General features: G+C 43.5%; 1 protein-coding gene across 1 annotated transcript in view; it reads left to right on the forward strand.

Annotated features, from left to right (window-relative positions):
- The window catches only part of PITPNB (phosphatidylinositol transfer protein beta), a 150,026-nt gene that overhangs the window by 105,536 nt on the left and 24,597 nt on the right, over positions 1 to 19,893 (forward strand). Inside the window, exons 9-10 of the mRNA XM_082275426.1 lie at positions 10,237 to 10,347; positions 18,913 to 19,035. Of these exons, the coding sequence (XP_082131552.1) occupies positions 10,237 to 10,347; positions 18,913 to 19,035 (234 nt within the window). The remainder of the gene's footprint in view (positions 1 to 10,236; positions 10,348 to 18,912; positions 19,036 to 19,893) is intronic.

Consider the following 19,893-nt stretch of genomic DNA (forward strand, 5'->3'; position numbering starts at 1 on the left):
ACGGTGGTACAGGCTTATTCTATTAAGGGTCGGAATCCTCCGTTCCCTGTTAAGGCGCACTCCACTCGAGCGCTCAGTACTTCCTGGGCCTACCGCCATCAGGCGTCGGTGGTCCAGGTGTGCAAGGCGGCTACCTGGTCGTCGGTGCATACCTTTACAAAATTTTATAAAGTTGATGTGATGGCATCGGCGTATGCCTCATTTGGCCGCAAGGTTTTGCAGGCCGCAGTTTGAGGAGACCGGTGGTCTACCTCGAGGGTTTTTTTCCGTTGGAATTTCAGTTGTCTCATCTTTTGATTGATGAGCCTTTAAAACTTCTAGTTGGCACCGGTTGGGCCTTCTAGATTGGATTTAGATTTCCATTTTCCCACCCCTCATTTGTGGCACTGCTTTGGGACGTCCCGAGTTGATATTAATCAAGGAGGACTACGTCTGTCAATGAGCGACAGAGAAAAATGGATTTTTGTAAGATCTTACCGTAAAATCCTTTTCTCTTAAGCTCATTGACAGACACAGTACCCGCCCCTCTGTTTTTGAGTTGGGTTGGGTTAAATTCTCTAAACACTGCTTTGTGACATAACTGACTTCCTGTAGCAGAGAGAGAGAGAGGATATACCCTCTGGGACTGCCCCTAAGGTGTGGCCAGAACGTTTTTCTTTTCTGCCTAGTCCTACTCCTGTAGAGGGCAGTATAACCCGAGTTGATATTAATCAAGGAGGACTGTGTCTGTCAATGAGCTTAAGAGAAAAGGATTTTACGGTAAGATCTTACAAAAATCCATATATCTACAAAGTAAAAAGCGAAAACAAATCGGAGTGAATTATCACCTATCTCAGTCCTCAAACTATTTAAACCAAAAGGCTACAAACCTGTACTATAGTCCATCAAAGTTGAGCTTTGTGTTCAGAAATGTCCCTTGTTTGTATAGAGTGGTTATCTGAAATGTTGCAGACTTCCTGTCTACTTGAACACATCTGTTCCTGGTAAAAAAGGGGTTTGGTCCACCCTCACTGGATGCTGTTTGCTTCTCAATCCATTCTCTGCAATCTAGACTGGGTGCAGTGCTTGAAAATTCCTAGAGGGCAGAAGTTTGGATTACTGTATCACAGTGCCAGTCATTCTAGTCAAAGCCACTTAGGCTGGCCATAGAGCAACTTTCTGTCGAAATTAGCTCCATTCCTCCAACACCGACAGTGTTGATAGGGGAATCCCTCCCGCCAAGCCATTGTTCTCTCCCAATGGGGGAAGCTGCCCCCACCAAGAGAACACAGTGATTAATAATAGTTGCTAGAACAGCCACTAGCAATAATCACATGTAAAATCCAGCAGGCTGGATGTACTCAAATTGATCGATCAATCAACTTGGGTACTTTGAGCCGGCCCATACATGGTTCGAATCTTAGCCATTTCCTGCTGAATTCTGAGATTTGAACTGTCTGACTAGCTTTAGATCATCTTCCCTTGCTGTTTGGCCAAACAAAACCGCTTATGTGTTTTATCTAATGAGCCATGATTTGCTGTTAGATGATTATATTTATTACAAGGGTTAACTAACACATTCCCTATTGAATATTCATCACAGAGATTAAAAGTGTATCACTTTTAATTAGATTAAAAATCTTAACTAGGAAAATATTACAGACTACAGCAGACCTTGGAATGCTTAAGACAACACTCTGTTCGAGGGAAACATCCTTCTTTGAAGGCAATCTTAGGCTTGTTTCACATTAGTGGGATTTCAGATGTGACTTGAGTCGCACAGTATCGCATGACAAGGGAAATCACCATAGTTTCAAAAGTTGCCTGTTCACGTCAATGCAACTTTGCACTAAGCGATTTTGGGAAAAGTTCCTGTACTACTTGTGTGGGATTCCAGTGTGATTTTGGCCCCATATAATATACAAGCCTTTTCAAAGTTGCATCCACGTAGCACTCCATAATGGCACCGAAAGTCGGATCAAAATCGTATTGCAGCAGTGTGACCCAAGCCTTACACTAGTTCTGCCTGTTTTAGATTCCATTACTCTGCTTCCATCTACTGAAATTCTGACTGCCGGTACAGGCTGAACACAACACGCAGCTAGTGTCAGAACAGCATTATGGAAGATGCCATTGCTGACTTGTAGTCGGGTAGAAGTCTGGAAGTTTTCATTCGCATTCCTAATTTTCAACAGACGCATCCACACCCACACAGGTTGAACTGGATTGACTGGTGTCTTTAGTCAACATTACCAACTTTGTAACACTGTAATTTTCAACTTAAAAAGTCACTGAACCAGATCAAGTATGGAAATTCTGATTTTTCACTGGCAGCATCCTTGTTCAGTCATTGCCCTACTAAGTAGTGAAGCAAAGATGAGACCCTTTTCGCATAGGCTTTCCAATCAGGCCCACGTGCCAGTCTTTCCCGTTCTGTTAACACCCACTTACCTCTGAGTCCATCCAGGTCCTGGGAAAAAAAGTTAAAGAACTGCTTTCTTTTCTGTATTTTCTGTCTTACAGTGATTTTTAAAGTCTCCTTTAAAAAAAAAAAAAAAAAAGTAACATGTTATACTTACCTGCTCTGCGCAGTGGTTTTGCACAGAGTGGCCCAGGTCCTCCTCTTCTCGGGTCCCTCTTCGTTGCTCCTAGCCCCTTCCTCCTGTTGAGTGCCCCCACGACAAGCAGCTTACTTTGGGGGCGCCTGAGCTGAGGCCATTAAGACACAGAGCTGCGACCCAGCCATGCCTCCTCTCTCTCCTGATTGGCTGGCTGACTGATTTTGACAACAGCAGGAGCCAATGGCATAGAGCAGAGTCCGGGGCAGCAGAGGCACTCCTACAACATCGCTGGATAAAGATGGGGCTCAGGTAAATATTAGGGGGGCTGCTGCACACAGAAGGTTTTCTTATCTTAATGCATAGAATGCATTAGGATTAAGAAAATACCTCTGCCTTTGCAATCCCTTTTAAAAAGTGATGGATTTGCGGTAGCTTGGTATAAGCAGATACAAGTCCATTTACATCCAGCTTCCCATAGATACAACACTGATCTTCCATAGTCCTCTGTCTAAATGTGAACAGGGACAGAAGTCACAAAATTAAGAAGAGGATCTGTTCAGATTCCCCACTGAACAGAGCTGGGAAAGCCCACTTGGAAGGACCTTACAGATGACAACCCTAGAAATTCAGCTTTCAAAAACAATTTGGCATTCACCTCTCCCTTGTTCTTCCCTTGCCAGGTTTTCTTTTGTGGATTTGAGGTTATTGATGCACAAAAGTTTATATTCTTACCAATGAAGCATACTTAGACTTAACATAAGAATGCTCCAAAGCACACCTCTCACGAGAGAAATGTGCGCTGCTTTTGCTGGCCAACTCCTGGAAATGCTAGTTGCCTGGTGTCTGGCTTCAGTGCTACTGAGTCACTAACCCGGAATAAGCACGCAACAAACGCCAGAGTAGTCAGAACTACTTAGCGCTATACTTTTGAGGTCAGACACTCATATTGAACTCCAAGCATCGGGGAACTGGAATTTTCAGCAAAAAATCAGCAGTGTCAGCCTACAGGTTTCTCTTATGACATGTTTTCTGTAGTCTCTTTCATATACGTTTTCCCTTGATACAAAAAATTATATTGGCCTGTTCTGTGAACTCCGTGGGGGAGATTTACTAAAACTGGTGCACACATAATCTGGTGCAGCTGTGCATGGTAGCCAATCAGGTTCGAACATCAGCTTGTTCAATTAAGCTTTGACAATAAAACCTGGAAGCTGATTAGTTTCTATGCAGAACTGCACTAGATTTTGCACACTCCAGCTTTAGTAAATCAACCCCATCATCTTCTTTTTTTTTACGTACTTATGATATAATTGAAGATTACATGGATACCATAACCCTTTGTTAAGAAATTTAATTTATTACACATATAAATGCATAGAAGATATAATACATAATAGTGGTTAAAACCATCAACATTAGAAATTGTGTGTTGATTACATAAAATGTAAATGGCATGTACAAAACCTCCTATATAAAACTTCACATGAGAGGTATTGATGGGGCCTTGATACGCCCTATCAATATTTCTCGTGAAGTTTTATATAGAGGTTTTGTACATGCCATTTCATTTTATGTAATCAACACAATTCCTAGTGTTGATGGTTTTAACCACTATTATGTATTATGTCTTCTATGTATTTATATGTGTAATAAATGAAAATTGTTTTAACAAATGATTATGGTATCTATATAAGTGCCTTTTAAAATCCACCATCAGCAGGACTGTGTGCCTGCTTCCATTTTTTTGTTATTAATACCTGGATGTAGCACATGTCAAGGTTCTTTCTATAATTGAAGAATAATAAAAAGTTGTCCAACACCGAATAGGCACGTGAAATGTATTACTTGTTACTGCATGCACAATGGATCTCTTAAATATGTTCGTTGACTGGCTTTCATGCTAATATACAGGCTAGAATAGATTTAGTACTTTTTGCATTCCTGACCAAGATCAAGTATGCAGATCAAAGGTTAGGACTTGACCAGGAACAATGACGAGGCAGGTAATTTTATTTTCTCTGTCGCTCATTGACAGACGTAGTCCTCGTTGATTAATAACAACTCGGGTTATGCTGCCCTCTACAGGAGTAGGACTAGACAGGAAAGAAAACGTTCTGGCCACACCCTAGGGGCAGTCCCAGAGGGTATATCCTCTCACTTCCTGCTACAGCAAATCAGTTTTTTTCTGTCTAGTTAGGAGTAAGGACCTAGATACCTTGCTGGGATCTTCGGTCCTGGCAGGATTTTTTTCTTAGAAGATTTTTAGACTGCTTTTTTTCTCCAGTGTTCCTGTGAGATCTTCAAGCAAGAAAGCTGGAACTGGGCGACGGGCTGGATGTTGAGATCCAGTGGTCACCCCAGTTCAGCCTACGAGCGCGTGCAGACCATAGCTCCGCGCTGGGTCGGCCGCGACATAGTCCCACTGGACGGGGACTGACCCTGCGAGTTAAACGTCTCGCTGAAACGCCAATGACCATGAGTCACGGCGTCCATATTGGTCGACAGCCCTCCCACCCCGGTGGAGAGGGGTACTGTCAGGAGTTGGCGCCCGCCTGGTTCCGGTATGGTGAGTAGTATGTTCCCCCCTTTTCCCCCTGACGGGTTTTGTGGTGAACGCGGGCCCTTCTCTGAAACGGTAAGGATGGGTCTCCCCTCTATCCTATAACATGTCACAGATCCCCCTATTTGAGTGTGATTTTTGTGAACAAGTAACCAGGAGGCTTGGTTTGGGAGCTGACAATCTAATGTCATTTCAAAACTGTAAAGATGACTGAAGTCAGTGGCAGTACTAGAATATTACTGTGGTAGCATAAGGTATCCTACCTGTCAGAGGTGTTCACAGGGCGATGTCTATGCATGTATAACTGCAGTCCAGATCGCATTCCTCCAGCAAGGGCAGGCACGGACCGCATGCGGCCCACCAACGAGGACCTTCCCTTTCTGCTCATAAGGAGTTGTTCGTTCCGCGAGGGCGGGCAATAAGGCGAAACCCTCCAAAGCCCCTTTAGAGGGGTTTCAAAGGGCGCTGGTCGGCTAAACAAAAAGTCCGGCTCAGCCAAGCCTGAAAAATACAGCCTGATGCGCCCCTACCCATCTCTGGAGTGGGGGGACGTCTTCACCGGTTTCCGGATCCATGGCTTGCCGGAACACCAGACTAAGGGGTTCGCGAGGTCATACGGTCAGGATACAGGATCGAGTTTCGATCACTTCCACCGGTGCGATTCTTCCCTGCTAACATTTAACGGTTTCAGGGGTTCTATTCAAACCTGTTCACAATGCCCAGGAAAGAGGGCAAGGTGCGTCCAATTTCTGGACTTGGGGAAAAATAGAGTCCATCCGAACAGTGGTGGCCTCCCTGCATCAGGGGGATTCCTGGTGTCCATAGACATTTAGGATGCCTATCTTTATATCCCCATCATCGCAGGACATCAGCGTTTTTCTTCGCTTTCCCACATCCCTGGTTCCCACTAGGAGACTGAACTATCTGGGCCTAAGGTTGGATACATCCTGGGCAAGAGGTTTTCTCCTTGCGGAGAAACTCCAGAAGGTTCAGTCAACGATTTGGATGTTTCTGTCCGTCAATTGGCTGGGACGGATGGTGGCCTTCTTAGAGGCAGTACCGTATACCCAGTCTCATACCCGAATTCTCCTGAAAGAGATTCTTTTCTTATGGAATCAGAATTCCGATTTCCTGGACAATCGGATCTGGTTGGGCGAGCGGACCAGGGAGCTTCCGATGCTCAACCAGGGGAAGTTATTCCTTCCGATAGTATCCAGGTTACCAATAGGGTATCGGAACTGAGAGCGATCAGATTTTGTCTGATTTACTGGACCGAGCAGCTCTAGAGCAGCCCGATTCGGATCCAATCGACTGCGGGAACTTCTTCGCAGGATAGAGGTGGAGGGAATTCCAGTTATTCTGGAAATTCTGGACTGACCTCGTCGAGCCTGGTACGCCGACTTGGTGAGGCTAGTTGCGGACGCTCCTTGGAGACTTCCTCTCAGGGAGGATTTGCGGTCTCAGTGACCGATCTTCCATCTTGCTTTACAATCGCTGGCTTAATGGCCTGGCCATTGAGACCCAGGTACTGAAGGACAAGGGAGTGTCAGCTTCAGTTATTCCTACCTCTAGTTAAAGCAAGGAAAGCGACTTCCAGCACATGGAAGTCTTATATTTGCGTGGTGTGAATCTCTTGGATTTCCCCCACATACCTATTCGGTGATCCGAATCTTGGGCTTTCTGCAACAAGGGGTTGAGCAGAAATTGTCCTTGAGCACTATCAAGGGTCAGGTTTCAGCGTTAGCAATCTTCTTTCAGAAACCTTTGGTTAATCATTCCTTGGTGCGGAATTTCATCCAGGGGGTGCGACATCTGGCTCCGCCAGTGCGTGCACCCTTACCGCCTGGGAGCTTAATTTAGTGTTGTCAGTTCTTCAGAAACTTCTCTTTGAAGATATTAGGGAGATTCCCTTGCTTACATTATCCCAGAAGGTGGCCTTCTTGGTGGCCATTACTTCTGCACGCAGGGTGTCAGAACTGGCCGCATTATCTTGTCGTTCCCCATTTCTGGTGGTTCATAGTTATAAGGTGGTTCTTCTTCCGAATCCATCCTTCCTTCCTAAAGTGGTTTGAGTTTTCATCTGAATAAAAATATTGTGTTACCTTCCCCGTGTCCTAAGACTAGCCATCCTTGGGAGTTGCATTACACTCCTTGGATGGGGTTCAGAAGGATACACCTGACTACTACGAACTTGTTTTCGTAAGACGGACTCACTTTTTGTGATCACGGATAGCCCTTGAAGGGGGTTGCCTGTGTCTGCCACGACCATATCTAGATGGATCAGTCAGACGTGGTACAGGCTTATTCTATTAAGGGTCGGAATCCTCCGTTCCCTGTTAAGGCGCACTCTACTCGGGCGCCTAGTGTCTCCTGGGTCTTCCGCCATCAGGCGTCAGCGATCCAGGTTTTCGAGGCGATGACTTTATCGTCGGTTCATACCTTTACAACATTTTATAAAGTTGATGTGATGGCATCGTCAGATGCCTCTTTTGGCCACAAGGTTCTGCAGGCCGCAATCTGAGGAGACTGTTGGTTTACCTCAAGGGTTTGTTGGGTGTTTCACTTAGGTCTCATCTTTTTGCTCGATGAGTCCTTGATGCTTCTGGTTGGCTCCGGTTGGGCCTTCTGGATTTTGATTTCTGTTAGCCCACCCCTCATTTGTGGTACTGCTTTGGGACGTCCCGAGTTGTTGTTAATCAACGAGGACTACGTCTGTCAATGAGCGACAGAGAAAAATGGATTTTTGTAAAATCTTACCGTAAAATCCTTTTCTCTTAAGCTCATTGACAGACGTAGTACCCGCCCCTCTGTTTTGAGTTGGGTTGGGTTAAATTCTCTAAACACTGCTTTGTGACATAACTGATTTGCTGTAGCAGGAAGTGAGAGGATATACCCTCTGGGACTGCCCCTAGGGTGTGGCCAGAACGTTTTCTTTCCTGTCTAGTCCTACTCCTGTAGAGGGCAGCATAACCCGAGTTGTTATTAATCAACGAGGACTACGTCTGTCAATGAGCTTAAGAGAAAAGGATTTTACGGTAAGATTTTACAAAAATCCATTTATTCATATAACAAAGGACAAAGAGGACTTCATGTACGTGGGTTATGCTGCCACCTTTGGGTGGATGAACACTGGCTACAGAAAGGCAGTAATCCCCATGCTTGCATCAAACCCTCCCAGCTCAGTGAAGCCTCCGTTTTCACTAGCGTTCTTAGGTGATGGATTCCTTTCTATGTCTTTCTGAAGGTTTCCTTTAGCTGGCTTATTTCCCCCCAATTCCTGCTATTTTCCTACACCCCTGAATGGTTACGAGGTGCGCTGGATCAGCGCTTTGGCCTGATGGATAAAAGTGGCTGCATCCGGACGCCACATACTAGAGTGGGGAAGGCCTGTAATGTCTGTCGATCAGCACTGGATCTTGCAGGAATACAGAGAATCTGGTGACCATGCTAGCAGGGTGCTATATGGTTCCAGGGCAGTGATCTTTCGGACAGAAGTAGACTTCATGGATGTCACTGCGGGTTGCTAAATAAAGACTGGGTCCTGAACTTTAAATGTGGTGAATGCCACTGTATATCAGTGAAGCATATGGCAGTCCCCTGAGCAGTGTCCCTTTTTTATAATATGAGCGCTTGCAGGCATTTCTCTTTATGGGGCCCTGGAAAGACTGCTGTCTCAAGGAGTTATCACACCTGTGCCTGGAGAGAAGTCTCACAGCTTCTATTCCAAACTATTCACAGTTCCCAAGACAAACAGAAATGTCTAATGTTTATACCTACCTACCTTCCTCAGGGCTGAAAAGATGACCTCCTAGAAAGAGTACCATTGTACATGGAAGGCTTATTTCATCTGGTGTGATGTTTGTAAGTTTCATCCCCAACAGTATGTTGTAAGGCAGAACCTTGGCTTTGGCAGTGCTATTTCAAAGGCCTGTCGTGTCTTATTTCTTGGTTAAAGCCTTTGTGCAGAGTCACATAAATTGTTGGGATCCTATCCTAATTTGGTCTTGTATTTTTCCGTCTTCTCCTTTCTAACCTCTCCAAGAGATTCCCTTAAGGCTGCCTATGTGCAATGTTGTCTTTTTGGTAGCCATTCCCTAAGCTTGAAAGACCTTACAGTTGGCGATGCATTCCTGCAGTCAAGGCGGCAGTCCTTTTCCCTACATAAGGCAGTTTCTTTGTTCTACTTGAATCTGGACATTTATGTTGTCGTATTTTTGTCCTAATCCTAAGGAGAAGATGCTTTAGGCCCCGTTCACACTGGGGCGACGCTACTTTCCGGGGGGCGACCTCCCACGTCGTGGCGCGCTGCTCGCACCGTGACCTCGGAGCGTCCGGCACGGACTTCATAACATTGAAGTCAATGCAGGTCGCTCCAGGTCGCCCCAAAGAAGCTCCGGACCCTTTTTCTAAGTCGGAGCGACTTGTGTCGCTCCTATTAGAACGGGTCCACAGCTTCTCTGGAAGGTGACCTACGGCGACCTGTCAGACAACCAAGGTCGCCTGACAGGTCGCCCCAGTGTGAATGGGGGCTTAGACTTTGGATGTTGTTTTGAGATGCTCGGATTTATCTGAAACCTACAGCTTTGTTTTGACCGTCAGATTCCCTGTTTGTTCTGCCTGAGGGTCCTCAAGGGTCAGGATGCTTCTTGATCCACTCTTTTTATAGGTAGATTTATCAGCTCATTTCTCAGGCCCAATGTTTCAAGAGCAAGGCTCCTTTCTTGGTTGCTCCTTTCTTGGTTAAGGCTCATTCCACCAGCAATGTCAGTACTTCCTGGGCTATTTAGCATTACTCTTCTGTTTTAGTTTGTAAGGCTACTACTGTCCTAATTGCTGCCAATTTCATGTTTATGCCTCTATTAATGCAAGCTTTGGTCAAGCGGTCTTGCAGGCGGGTTGTAGTGGGGTTTCCCCTGATCTGTTGCAGGAGTTTGGACGTTTTTGCTTTGTTGCTGTGTTGCCCTCCCCTCATGTTCATGGCTTTGGGGCATCCTAAATAGTCATGTGCCCGAGTCCTCTGTGTCCTTTGATGTGCTCAAGGTAAAAGATTTTTACAGGTAAACCAAAAGTCCTAATTTCTAAGGTAAGGTATAATATAAATCTGGTGAAATTACATTTCTTAAACTTTTTTTGCAGAAAGAATTGGCAAACTCTGAGGACTGTCCACGCATGTGTGCTTATAAACTAGTAACAATAAAGTTTAGATGGTGGGGACTTCAAAATAAAATAGAAAATTTTATTCAAAAGGTAAGATGCATTTATTACCTTTTTATACTTTGTTAGTGATATGGGTTTCTTCTTCACCCTTTGTATCCCTTGTATACATAATTTTTTTGTTTTTAGGAGATGAAACAGTCAACCGGGGTCCTGTAATTTCTACACTTATGGCATTTAAAATGTAATATGATTTGTACTGCTCAGGTTTCAGGGTTTGTAAGAATAAGCTTTGACAGATACATAGGAGACAATATACCAAAAGTGCAGCACACACAATCTGGTGCAGCAGTGCACATTAACCAATTAGCTTCTAACTTCAGCTGGATCAATTAAGCTTTGAAAAAACCTGGAAGGACAAAAGCTGCACCAGATTGTGTGCTCCAATTTTAGCAACCCCTTCATCCCCATGTTTAAGCTATTAAATACGAGAATTTCCTCGACTTTTGCCTCTTTGTACCAAGGTGCTGTTAGATAAGAAATGTTTCCATAAGAAAACCGTAAAAAGAATGACTGACACTTGGGAGCAGTGGAGGAGTCTGGGATAATATTGAATCTAATATGACAGCATTCTTAGCCTTTTGACCTGCAAAAGAGCCCAGTACAGCACCATCTTCTAGATGTTAGAAGAGCTCTGGCAATTTATGATGAGGGTAGGAGGTAGTGTCTTATATTATCTGATAGTGGAATGTCTTAATCACATTTGTATAAATGCTCTCATGCTTCATCTAAAACTGCTACTTTAGAGACTAAAGGTAAAATGACCCTTTCTGTTTTTTCCTATTCCATCTTAGGCTAGCCATACACATTAAGATTTCTTTAATTCAGCACTATGGGCTGAACAAGAGAAATCCAGAGGTTCCCTAACTGTCAGCCTTTGTATTCTTGAGAGCTGCTGCTCCCAGAATGCCCAAACAGTGACTGCATCTGATTGGCTGCAGTTGCTGTTCAGGTAAGACTTTTCTACCCTGCTCCTTAGATTTTCAGATTGAGCCTTGTTGAGTCAGGTGGTGCCAACAGGGCCACACATGGCTCAAATTTTGACCAATTCAATGAAAATCGGTTGCAATTCAAACCGTGTATGGTTACAATAAATGTTTCTGTTCTTGGGCGGTTGCTGTGAACTTTGTTGCATTCTTTAGCTTGTCACAACTCTGATAATCCCCAGTTAGCTGTTGTGAAACTGTAAAATCTACTTTACCTTGAAATGTCTATTCACAGCAGCAGGGTGTGCCCAAACACAAGAACATCCAATCCCTCATTTTCTGACAGTTGACTGTCCTAGCATAGCACAATGAGTATTCAGTCAATTTGGGAACTGCGAGTGTATTTGAATTCAGACGGACTTGTAAAGGTAAAGTTGATCAGTCAAGGTTTCATGGCTGCTATTACTAGAGAGCGGTGACATCTGAAAGAGAGTAATTAAAAGCTTAAAGTGTCATCTATGCACAGGTAGTGATAGATGGAGAAACAAAAGTTACTTTTAATTGCATCTATGGTCAGAATTTGCACTCCTATAATAATTTCCACATTGTATTTAGATTATTTCTAGCCTACTCCTATTACTCTTATAGTAGGCACTGCTGTGTCACAGAATTCACAGAGCCTGCCTTCTGAACTACAGAGGTGCTGGGAGGAGGAGCTTCAGGAGGCGGAGTCAGTACAGGTATCACAGCTTGCAGGCAGCAAGTTACCATCACGTATGTAGTACTTAGAAGTCAATAGTAAACAGCAGTAGAGAAACTGCAAAGCTTGCAGCGATTCCAGTAAGTTGTGGAAATAGATGGCCAGCAAACAGGCAGCACTCAAAGCAAGAAAGTGGGGTTTTTCAAGGAAGCTTATATTGGATTGTCAAACATAACTGTATTGCTATTACAATGCTGATGTTCTAACGCGGAAGTGTATGCTGTGACCATTGTCTGCTTTAAATACTGTTTTTTTGTGTTTCTTATTTATATACAACAGTGTGTTAGATATTTATAAATGCAGACCGAAAGCCATTTATACTTTTTTCCCCCCAAAAAAGTTGCCAGTTTAGCTTTAAAGGAGAAGCTTTTTTGGCTTTCTCTTCTCGGTCACAGGAGTGCACTTGAAATGTAAACTATCACATTTGAAAAAGTTTACTCTTCAGTTGAGGCTTATAACCCAATTGCACCCAGAGATTCCAGCTGCCAGTATTCTGTGGTTTTAAAGCGGGTAGTACGCACTACGCAGTGTCTTTTCTGTACTAAGATGTCACAAGAAATGGTGTCAGCCCTGCACATTTGTCTTGAACTGCTTAACTGCAGAACACCTGCCAGTTTCCATCTCAACAACATGGGGTGAGGAGATTTGAAATCCAATGAAAGAACTGATAATGCTGAATGCACATGAAACCAGGTAGCTCTGAATTTATTTAATGATATTTTTTTTAGGCATACGTGCACTTAAAATCAAGCCACATTTATCCTTTTGGTCCCTTCCCCTGACCCAACCTAACCCACCCTCTCCCTCACAAATGCATACTTGCCTTGACAGCCGCAGTTCACTATTCCTCCCACTGACACAAATGACGGGGCACTATTCCTTCCACGGACACAAATGACGGGGCACTATTCCTTCCACTGACACAAATGATGAGGCAGTATTCCTTCCACTGACACAAATGCGGGGCAGTATTCCTTCCACTGACACAAATGACGGGGCAGTATTCCTTCCACTGACACAAATGATGAGGCACTATTCCTTCCACTGACACAAATGACGGGGCACTATTCCTTCCACTGACACAAATGACGGGGCAGTATTCCTTCCACTGACACAAATGTCGGGGCAGTATTCCTTCCACTGACACAAATGATGAGGCACTATTCCTTCCACTGACACAAATGACGGGGCACTATTCCTTCCACGGACACAAATGATGAGGCACTATTCCTTCCACTGACACAAATGACGGGGCACTATTCCTTCCACTGACACAAATGAAGGGGCACTATTCCTTCCACTGACACAAATGACGGGGCAGTATTCCTTCCACTGACACAAATGATGAGGCACTATTCCTTCCACTGACACAAATGATGAGGCGCTATTCCTTCCACTGACACAAATGATGAGGCACTATTCCTTCTAATGACACAAATGACGGGGCACTATTCCTTCCACTGACACAAATGACGGGGCAGTATTCCTTCCACTGATACAAATGATGAGGCACTATTCCTTCCACTGACATAAATGACGGGGCAGTATTCCTTCCACTGACACAAATGACGGGGCACTATTCCTTCCACTGACACAAACGACGGGGCACTATTCCTCCCACTGACACAAACGACGGGGCACTATTCCTTCCACTGACACAAATGATGGGGCAGTATTCCTTCCACTGACACAAATGACGGGGCACTATTCCTTCCACTGACACAAATGACGGGGCACTATTCCTTCCACTGACACAAATGACGGGGCACTATTCCTTCCACTGACACAAATGACGGGGCAGTATTCCTTCCACTGACACAAATGACGGGGCAGTATTCCTTCCACTGACACAAATGACGGGGCAGTATTCCTTCCACTGACACAAATGACGGGGCACTATTCCTTCCACTGACACAAATGACGGGGCAGTATTCCTTCCACTGACGCAAATGACGGGGCACTATTCCTTCCACTGACGCAAATGACGGGGCAGTATTCCTTCCACTGACACAAATGACGGGGCAGTATTCCTTCCACTGACACAAATGACGGGGCAGTATTCCTTCCACTGACGCAAATGACGGGGCAGTATTCCTTCCACTGACGCAAATGACGAGGCACTATTCCTTCCACTGACACAAATGACGGGGCAGTATTCCTTCCACTGACACAAATGACGGGGCAGTATTCCTTCCACTGACACAAATGACGGGGCAGTATTCCTTCCACTGACACAAATGACGGGGCAGTATTCCTTCCACTGACACAAATGATGAGGCACTATTCCTTCCACTGACACAAATGATGAGGCGCTATTCCTTCCACTGAAAAAAATAATGGGTCACTATTCCCCCCAGTGATGGGACGCTATTCCTCCCACTGACACCAGCGATGGAACATGAAGATCGAAAATATGGCATTGTTCATTCCCACTGATGCCAGGACATTTTCTAATCCCACTGGCCACAGTATGGCCTCCCCTGAAGTCTGAAGGACAGTAAACTGGCCCTTTGTTTAGAAAGTTTGGAGACCCCTGGTCTATAGAATTAGTTTCTTGGTAACTGCCCCTAAACAGGAACAGACGTAGTCAGGGCCCAACAGCCCAGGTATCAAGCAATTTTGTGTCTTCAGTGTGAAGCGTGTTTTTACATTTTGGCAGCTTGCATGCTGTGTGATCTTATAGGTGACCCCTTGCTGTGGGCAAAGGCCTGTGTTATGAGACCTGTCCCCAGCGCTTGGGCAGACATGAAGAATCTATTCACAGGGTGCCCAGACCTTAATAATGTCAAAATTGCAAAGCCATTGACTTTACGCTTACCAGTGTGATGCACTAGTAATAAAAGGATCTTGTATGCTCTTGCTGCAGAGATTAATAACCTGTCCTCATTAATCTAGCAAATGGTTGTTTCAGGCCAATGAAGTGATGTAATATGAAAGGGGGATACATCTTATGTAAGTTATAAGAATGCTGAAATTAGGAACTGTTTGATCTTGGAGAGGTATAACAAACCTAAAAGACAAGTCCCTTTTTATGTAACTGGGCTATATTAATACTCTGTATTGTTGAATTGCTGCACTTGTCTGCTGATAAAATCATTTTTAATTTTACTTCTAGATCTATCTAGTTCCTACAGCAGTAACTTTTAGTTTAAATTAGTGATGCACCGATACCCTTTTTTTTTTTTTTTTTTCGACTACGAGTACTGATACTTTTTTTTTTTTTTTTTTTATACTTCAGCTGTCAGCAATGGTACAAAGCATTGAAAAGTTTTTTACAAATGAAATACATTTATTTCTGTTACATTTTGCGCTTTTTTTTTCTTTTTTCTATGGAAGACGTGTAAATATATGTGAAAATTTTAACAAAACAAAGCAACCAAAAAAAAGTTTTAACTGTTAGTTTATTAGAAGTGAATGAAAAGGGGAAAAAAAAAAAAAAAAACAGCCCAGGTATCAAACATTTTTGTGTCTTCCATGTCAGGCATGTGTTTATATTTTGGCAGCTCCTCCTAAATGGAGGATAATAGAAAGATACAAAAAGAAACAATGTTCCTTTTTATCTTAGTGTTTCAGCAGCATTGCCGGCTGCTTTTTTTTTTTTTGACAGCTCCACATGCCAACTTTAACATTTCAGCTGTCAACAGGGGAACCCCACTCAGTCATCGGTTGTTAAGGATGTGGTGGCCCTGCTCCTTAAGAACCAAAAATTGACAGTTTTTTTTTTTTTTTATGTACATTTCAGCTTTCAGTAGGGGAATCCCACTGACAGCTGAAGGAACCGAGCCTGGAAGTATTGGTTTCAGGTATTGGTGCATTTGCACAAGTACCATTACTTGTTTAGTAGTTTAAATCTCACCTATCTTGAGTTGTAGAAAATGAAGTGACACTGCTAAAATCTCTTATTATACATCCCAGGCCAGTTCATTTATGTTTCACCTCCAGGTTAGTGAACACTGGAAAATTTGGTGGGAAGATTTGACTCATTAACCTCTCCTAATCCCAGCATTGCCTCTGTTTCTTTTAGCAGTGTCTATATGTGATGGACTTGTCACTCTCAGCTTAGAGTCTTTCTCACTGACCCGCACTATATCTTCTAAAATTTGCACCTTGCTCTTGAGCCTCGATGCTCTATCCAAACCCCATCAAAAGAAATGAGGAAGCAAGATACTACTTGTAGTGGATCCTGCATGTGGTGCTCACCTTGGCAGGCGGTTGCGTTGTGGGCGAAGGTTGTCCCCTTCCAGTGTTGGTTCCTGCCATGAGTTAAAGGGCAGTGTTTTTTTCCATAGTTATTCTAGACTGCCTTTCTTGGGCCAGTTTGTGCAGTATTTGAAGCAGGGTATGCACACAGCATCCAGTTTGAGTGTGGGAAAACCATGGGTGTGGGCGCCTTGCTTTGTGGGACACCAATCATGTTGGATGCACCCTACGCAGCTCCACAAATTGCAGCACAGGCCTTATTGCAACAGCAGGATCTCTGGCCTCCTGGGACGCTGGGAGCTACCCCTCCCCCATGGAATCCGGTACTATGAGTATCATGTCTTTTGTGGGCACAGTGAGTATAATGGATCTGAATCAAGGTTGAGAGCTACCTGGCGTACCTAATACCCATGTTAGAGTTTGTGACAGTCTTCCTTCCAATGTCTCCTTTCTGGAGCAATAGACCTGGCTCTGACATCAAGTTTTTCATTCACTCCTTCTGGAGCTCCTTCCTCCGGGACCTTTGTGTGCAAGGAGGAATTTTCCACTGCCCTCACCCCGGTGCCTGAACAATTGGCAGACCGCTGCAGGAAATTATGATGGAACAATCAAAAACTGTCTAGGTCTCTGTCGCCACTGGAGTTACCTTGTAAGTTTACCTTCCCACACTTAAGTGTTAGAGGAGGAGAAAAGACCTGATACGGAAGATTACTTGGAGGCAGACAATCCGGCCTGCACCATTTTCCCAGTGCAAAGGTCCTCAGTGGGGTGGTCTCTGTAAAAATCTGAAGCTATTAGTCAGAGCCTTTGTGTAAGGGGTGGCTCAAATTGTACCACTGGTATACTCTCAACTGATTACGTGATCCTCGTGGGACCTCCAAGGACACCTTTTTACTAAAGATTCACTAAAGATTGCCTTTCTTGTGGCTGTCACTTGGATCAGGATGGTTTCTGAACTTGCAACCTTATCCTGTAAGGAGCGGTTTCCTATTCTGCACAAGGATTAGGTTGTTTTAGGGCCTGGAAATGGCTTTTACCCTAGGGTGGTCTTGGCATTTCATTTGTATCAGGATGTAGTGTTGCCTTCCTTTTTACTAGCTTCTAAGCATCCTAAGGAGATTTCTCTCCACTGCCTGGAAGTAATGAGGATACTAACATATTATTACTCAGCTGGTCGACCTGAGGGGGGAGGTTCCTCCCTTTTCAATGATGGCTGACTCCTTCAGAAATGTTGTTGCTTCTTGAATTTTACAGCACCAGGCTTCAGTTTCCCAGGTCTCTAAAGCCACCACCTTTTCTTCTGCACACACATTGACTAAATTTTACCAGGTGGATGTTCAGGTCCCTGTTTTATTCCTTTTTTTGTAAACGCTAAGCTTACCTTTGCAACATGTTTTTCGGGTGGAATATGTAACCTTTTACAGCATCTGTACCTCTCCCCCCATACCCCTCCTCTCTGTGACAGCAAGTGGAGGATCTTCTCCCCACACCTGCTGTCACAATTTGAAAACCGCGTTGCTGTGCAGGGCTTCGCACAGAGTTCTGTGAATGAACTACAAGTACGTAATCCATGGTGGTAGACGGCTTGTAGTTCTCAATGAACTGTGAGGGCGCTGGTGAGCAATCTTTCTTGTTCATTGATCTTCCTAATCTGATTCCTGCCTGTTTCAGAGGTACAGGCAGACAGCTATCTGGAGAGTCTGCAGCAGCTGGACATTGCACCTGTGATCTGCTCATCATGGGTGAAATGCTCTGTAGGCTTAGAAAAAAAATAGCTTTTAGATGGTTTTCCTGATTGGCCTGTTAGCCATTGTTTGCTGTTGCCCGCCCCTCATGGGATTGCTTTTGGGCATCCTAATAGTCTTGCTTTTGGGCATCCTAATAGTCTAAGAATAAACTCTCCTGTGTCCTGTGATGTACAGTTATGGAAACAGGATTTTTAACTTGCCTGTAAAATCCCTTTCTTGTAGTACATCACAGGACACGCGTCTTCCCTCTTGTTTCACTCAATGTTGCTTGCTGACAAGAGTGAGGCAATGCTGGGAATGGAAGGGGTTATGCAGGGTTGAGTCCAGCTTTGCTATTGGCCAGTGTCCACTCACATGGAGGTGACACATAATCCAAAGTGTCTAAGAATTAACTCTCTTGTGTCCAGTGAAGTATTTCAAGAAAGCAATTTTAGAGGTAAACTAAAAATCCTGTTAGATTTCCTGTACGGTGCTCTGATCTGCAACAGCAAACCCCTTTGAGAGACCCAAATGTCCAGGTATGTTGTGCACAAGTTCACTCCCTGCTTCTCATAATGTCCTGCTCTGTCTGAATGACCAGTCCCTGGGCCCAGGCACTGATGTGCCTTGGGGGCATGCCTAGAAATACCTAAGAATTTCAGAAAAATGATTTGCATAGAAACTTGGGAGCTGCAAACCAGGATACCATGCAAGAGAACTACAGAACAAAAGGGTGCTTGCAGGGTTAACCATCTTCTGTTACTGTATTTATGATCTTGCTTAAAAAAGGTAAATTGTGGATGTTTTCTTCTTCTGCAGATCAGTGGTATCAAAAGGATGTCTTATTTTCTGTTATCAATGAAATCACAATGTACAGCTATTCTCACAGCTATTAAACACCTTGTACATCCCATTGTAATATATCACTAGTGTCAAATTTGATGAATACTGCTTTATCACTTTTTTTTTATCTTTTAATCTTAAGCAAGAAAAACGAATATTCACAAACTTTCATCGTCAATTGTTCTGTTGGATTGACAAGTGGATTGACCTAACAATGGAAGATATAAGAAGGATGGAGGATGAAACACAAAAGGAATTAGAAGCAGTAAGAATTTTATTTGCACTAGTCACTTGGGTTTCATATTTGTACAATAAAAAGTTTATCCATATAGTAAAAAATCCACTCTACAACAGTAGCATTGAAGGTAGAAGCTATATTTCATGGGTTGCACTCCATTGGTATAATTACATTTGATTTTTAAAGCTTTAGATATTTTTAACGATTCATTTTGCATGCTTATAGGGATTAGGTGTATTCCTCTAAATGTTTGATGAAGAGGATGGGTGTGGATGTGTTCTTACTCACCTCATTGCCCCAGTTTAGCCTTCTAACATGCAGCCTGTGCCCCATTGCTGATGTGTGTGTGTGTGTGTGTGTGTGTATATATATAATATATATATATATATATATATATATATATATATATATATAATATGTGTGTGTATATTATTTTTTTCCCAGGAACTTTGATTTGCAACAGGATGTTGCTGAGATTGTTATCCAAGACTGGTAATGAGCTTAATTTCCCATATGTTGCCCACACTTAGTTTGATAGAGAGGACCAACTGCAGGCAGTTGTATTCTACAGTTGTTACTTCTGGTTGCTGCTGTTCACACTCTCTAATTCAAAGGGAATTTGGGAGCTGATTTTAATACTTCGATAATGAGCTTTCCAGTAATTTCATTATCAGTAGGAACCTTTTGAATGCATGTGGAATATTAGGATTGTTCACAGCAGTAGGGAAAAAAAAATATATACATACACCGTATCTCACAAAAGTGAGTACACATCTCACGTTTATGTAAATATTTTATTATATATTTTTATGTGACAACATTGAAGAAATTACACTTTGCTACAATGTAAAGTAGTGAGTGTACAGCTTGTATAACAGTGCAAAT

Source organism: Pelophylax lessonae (genome assembly GCF_965119305.1).
Source record: "Pelophylax lessonae genome assembly, chromosome: 1".
NCBI classification, from domain to species: domain Eukaryota; kingdom Metazoa; phylum Chordata; class Amphibia; order Anura; family Ranidae; genus Pelophylax; species Pelophylax lessonae.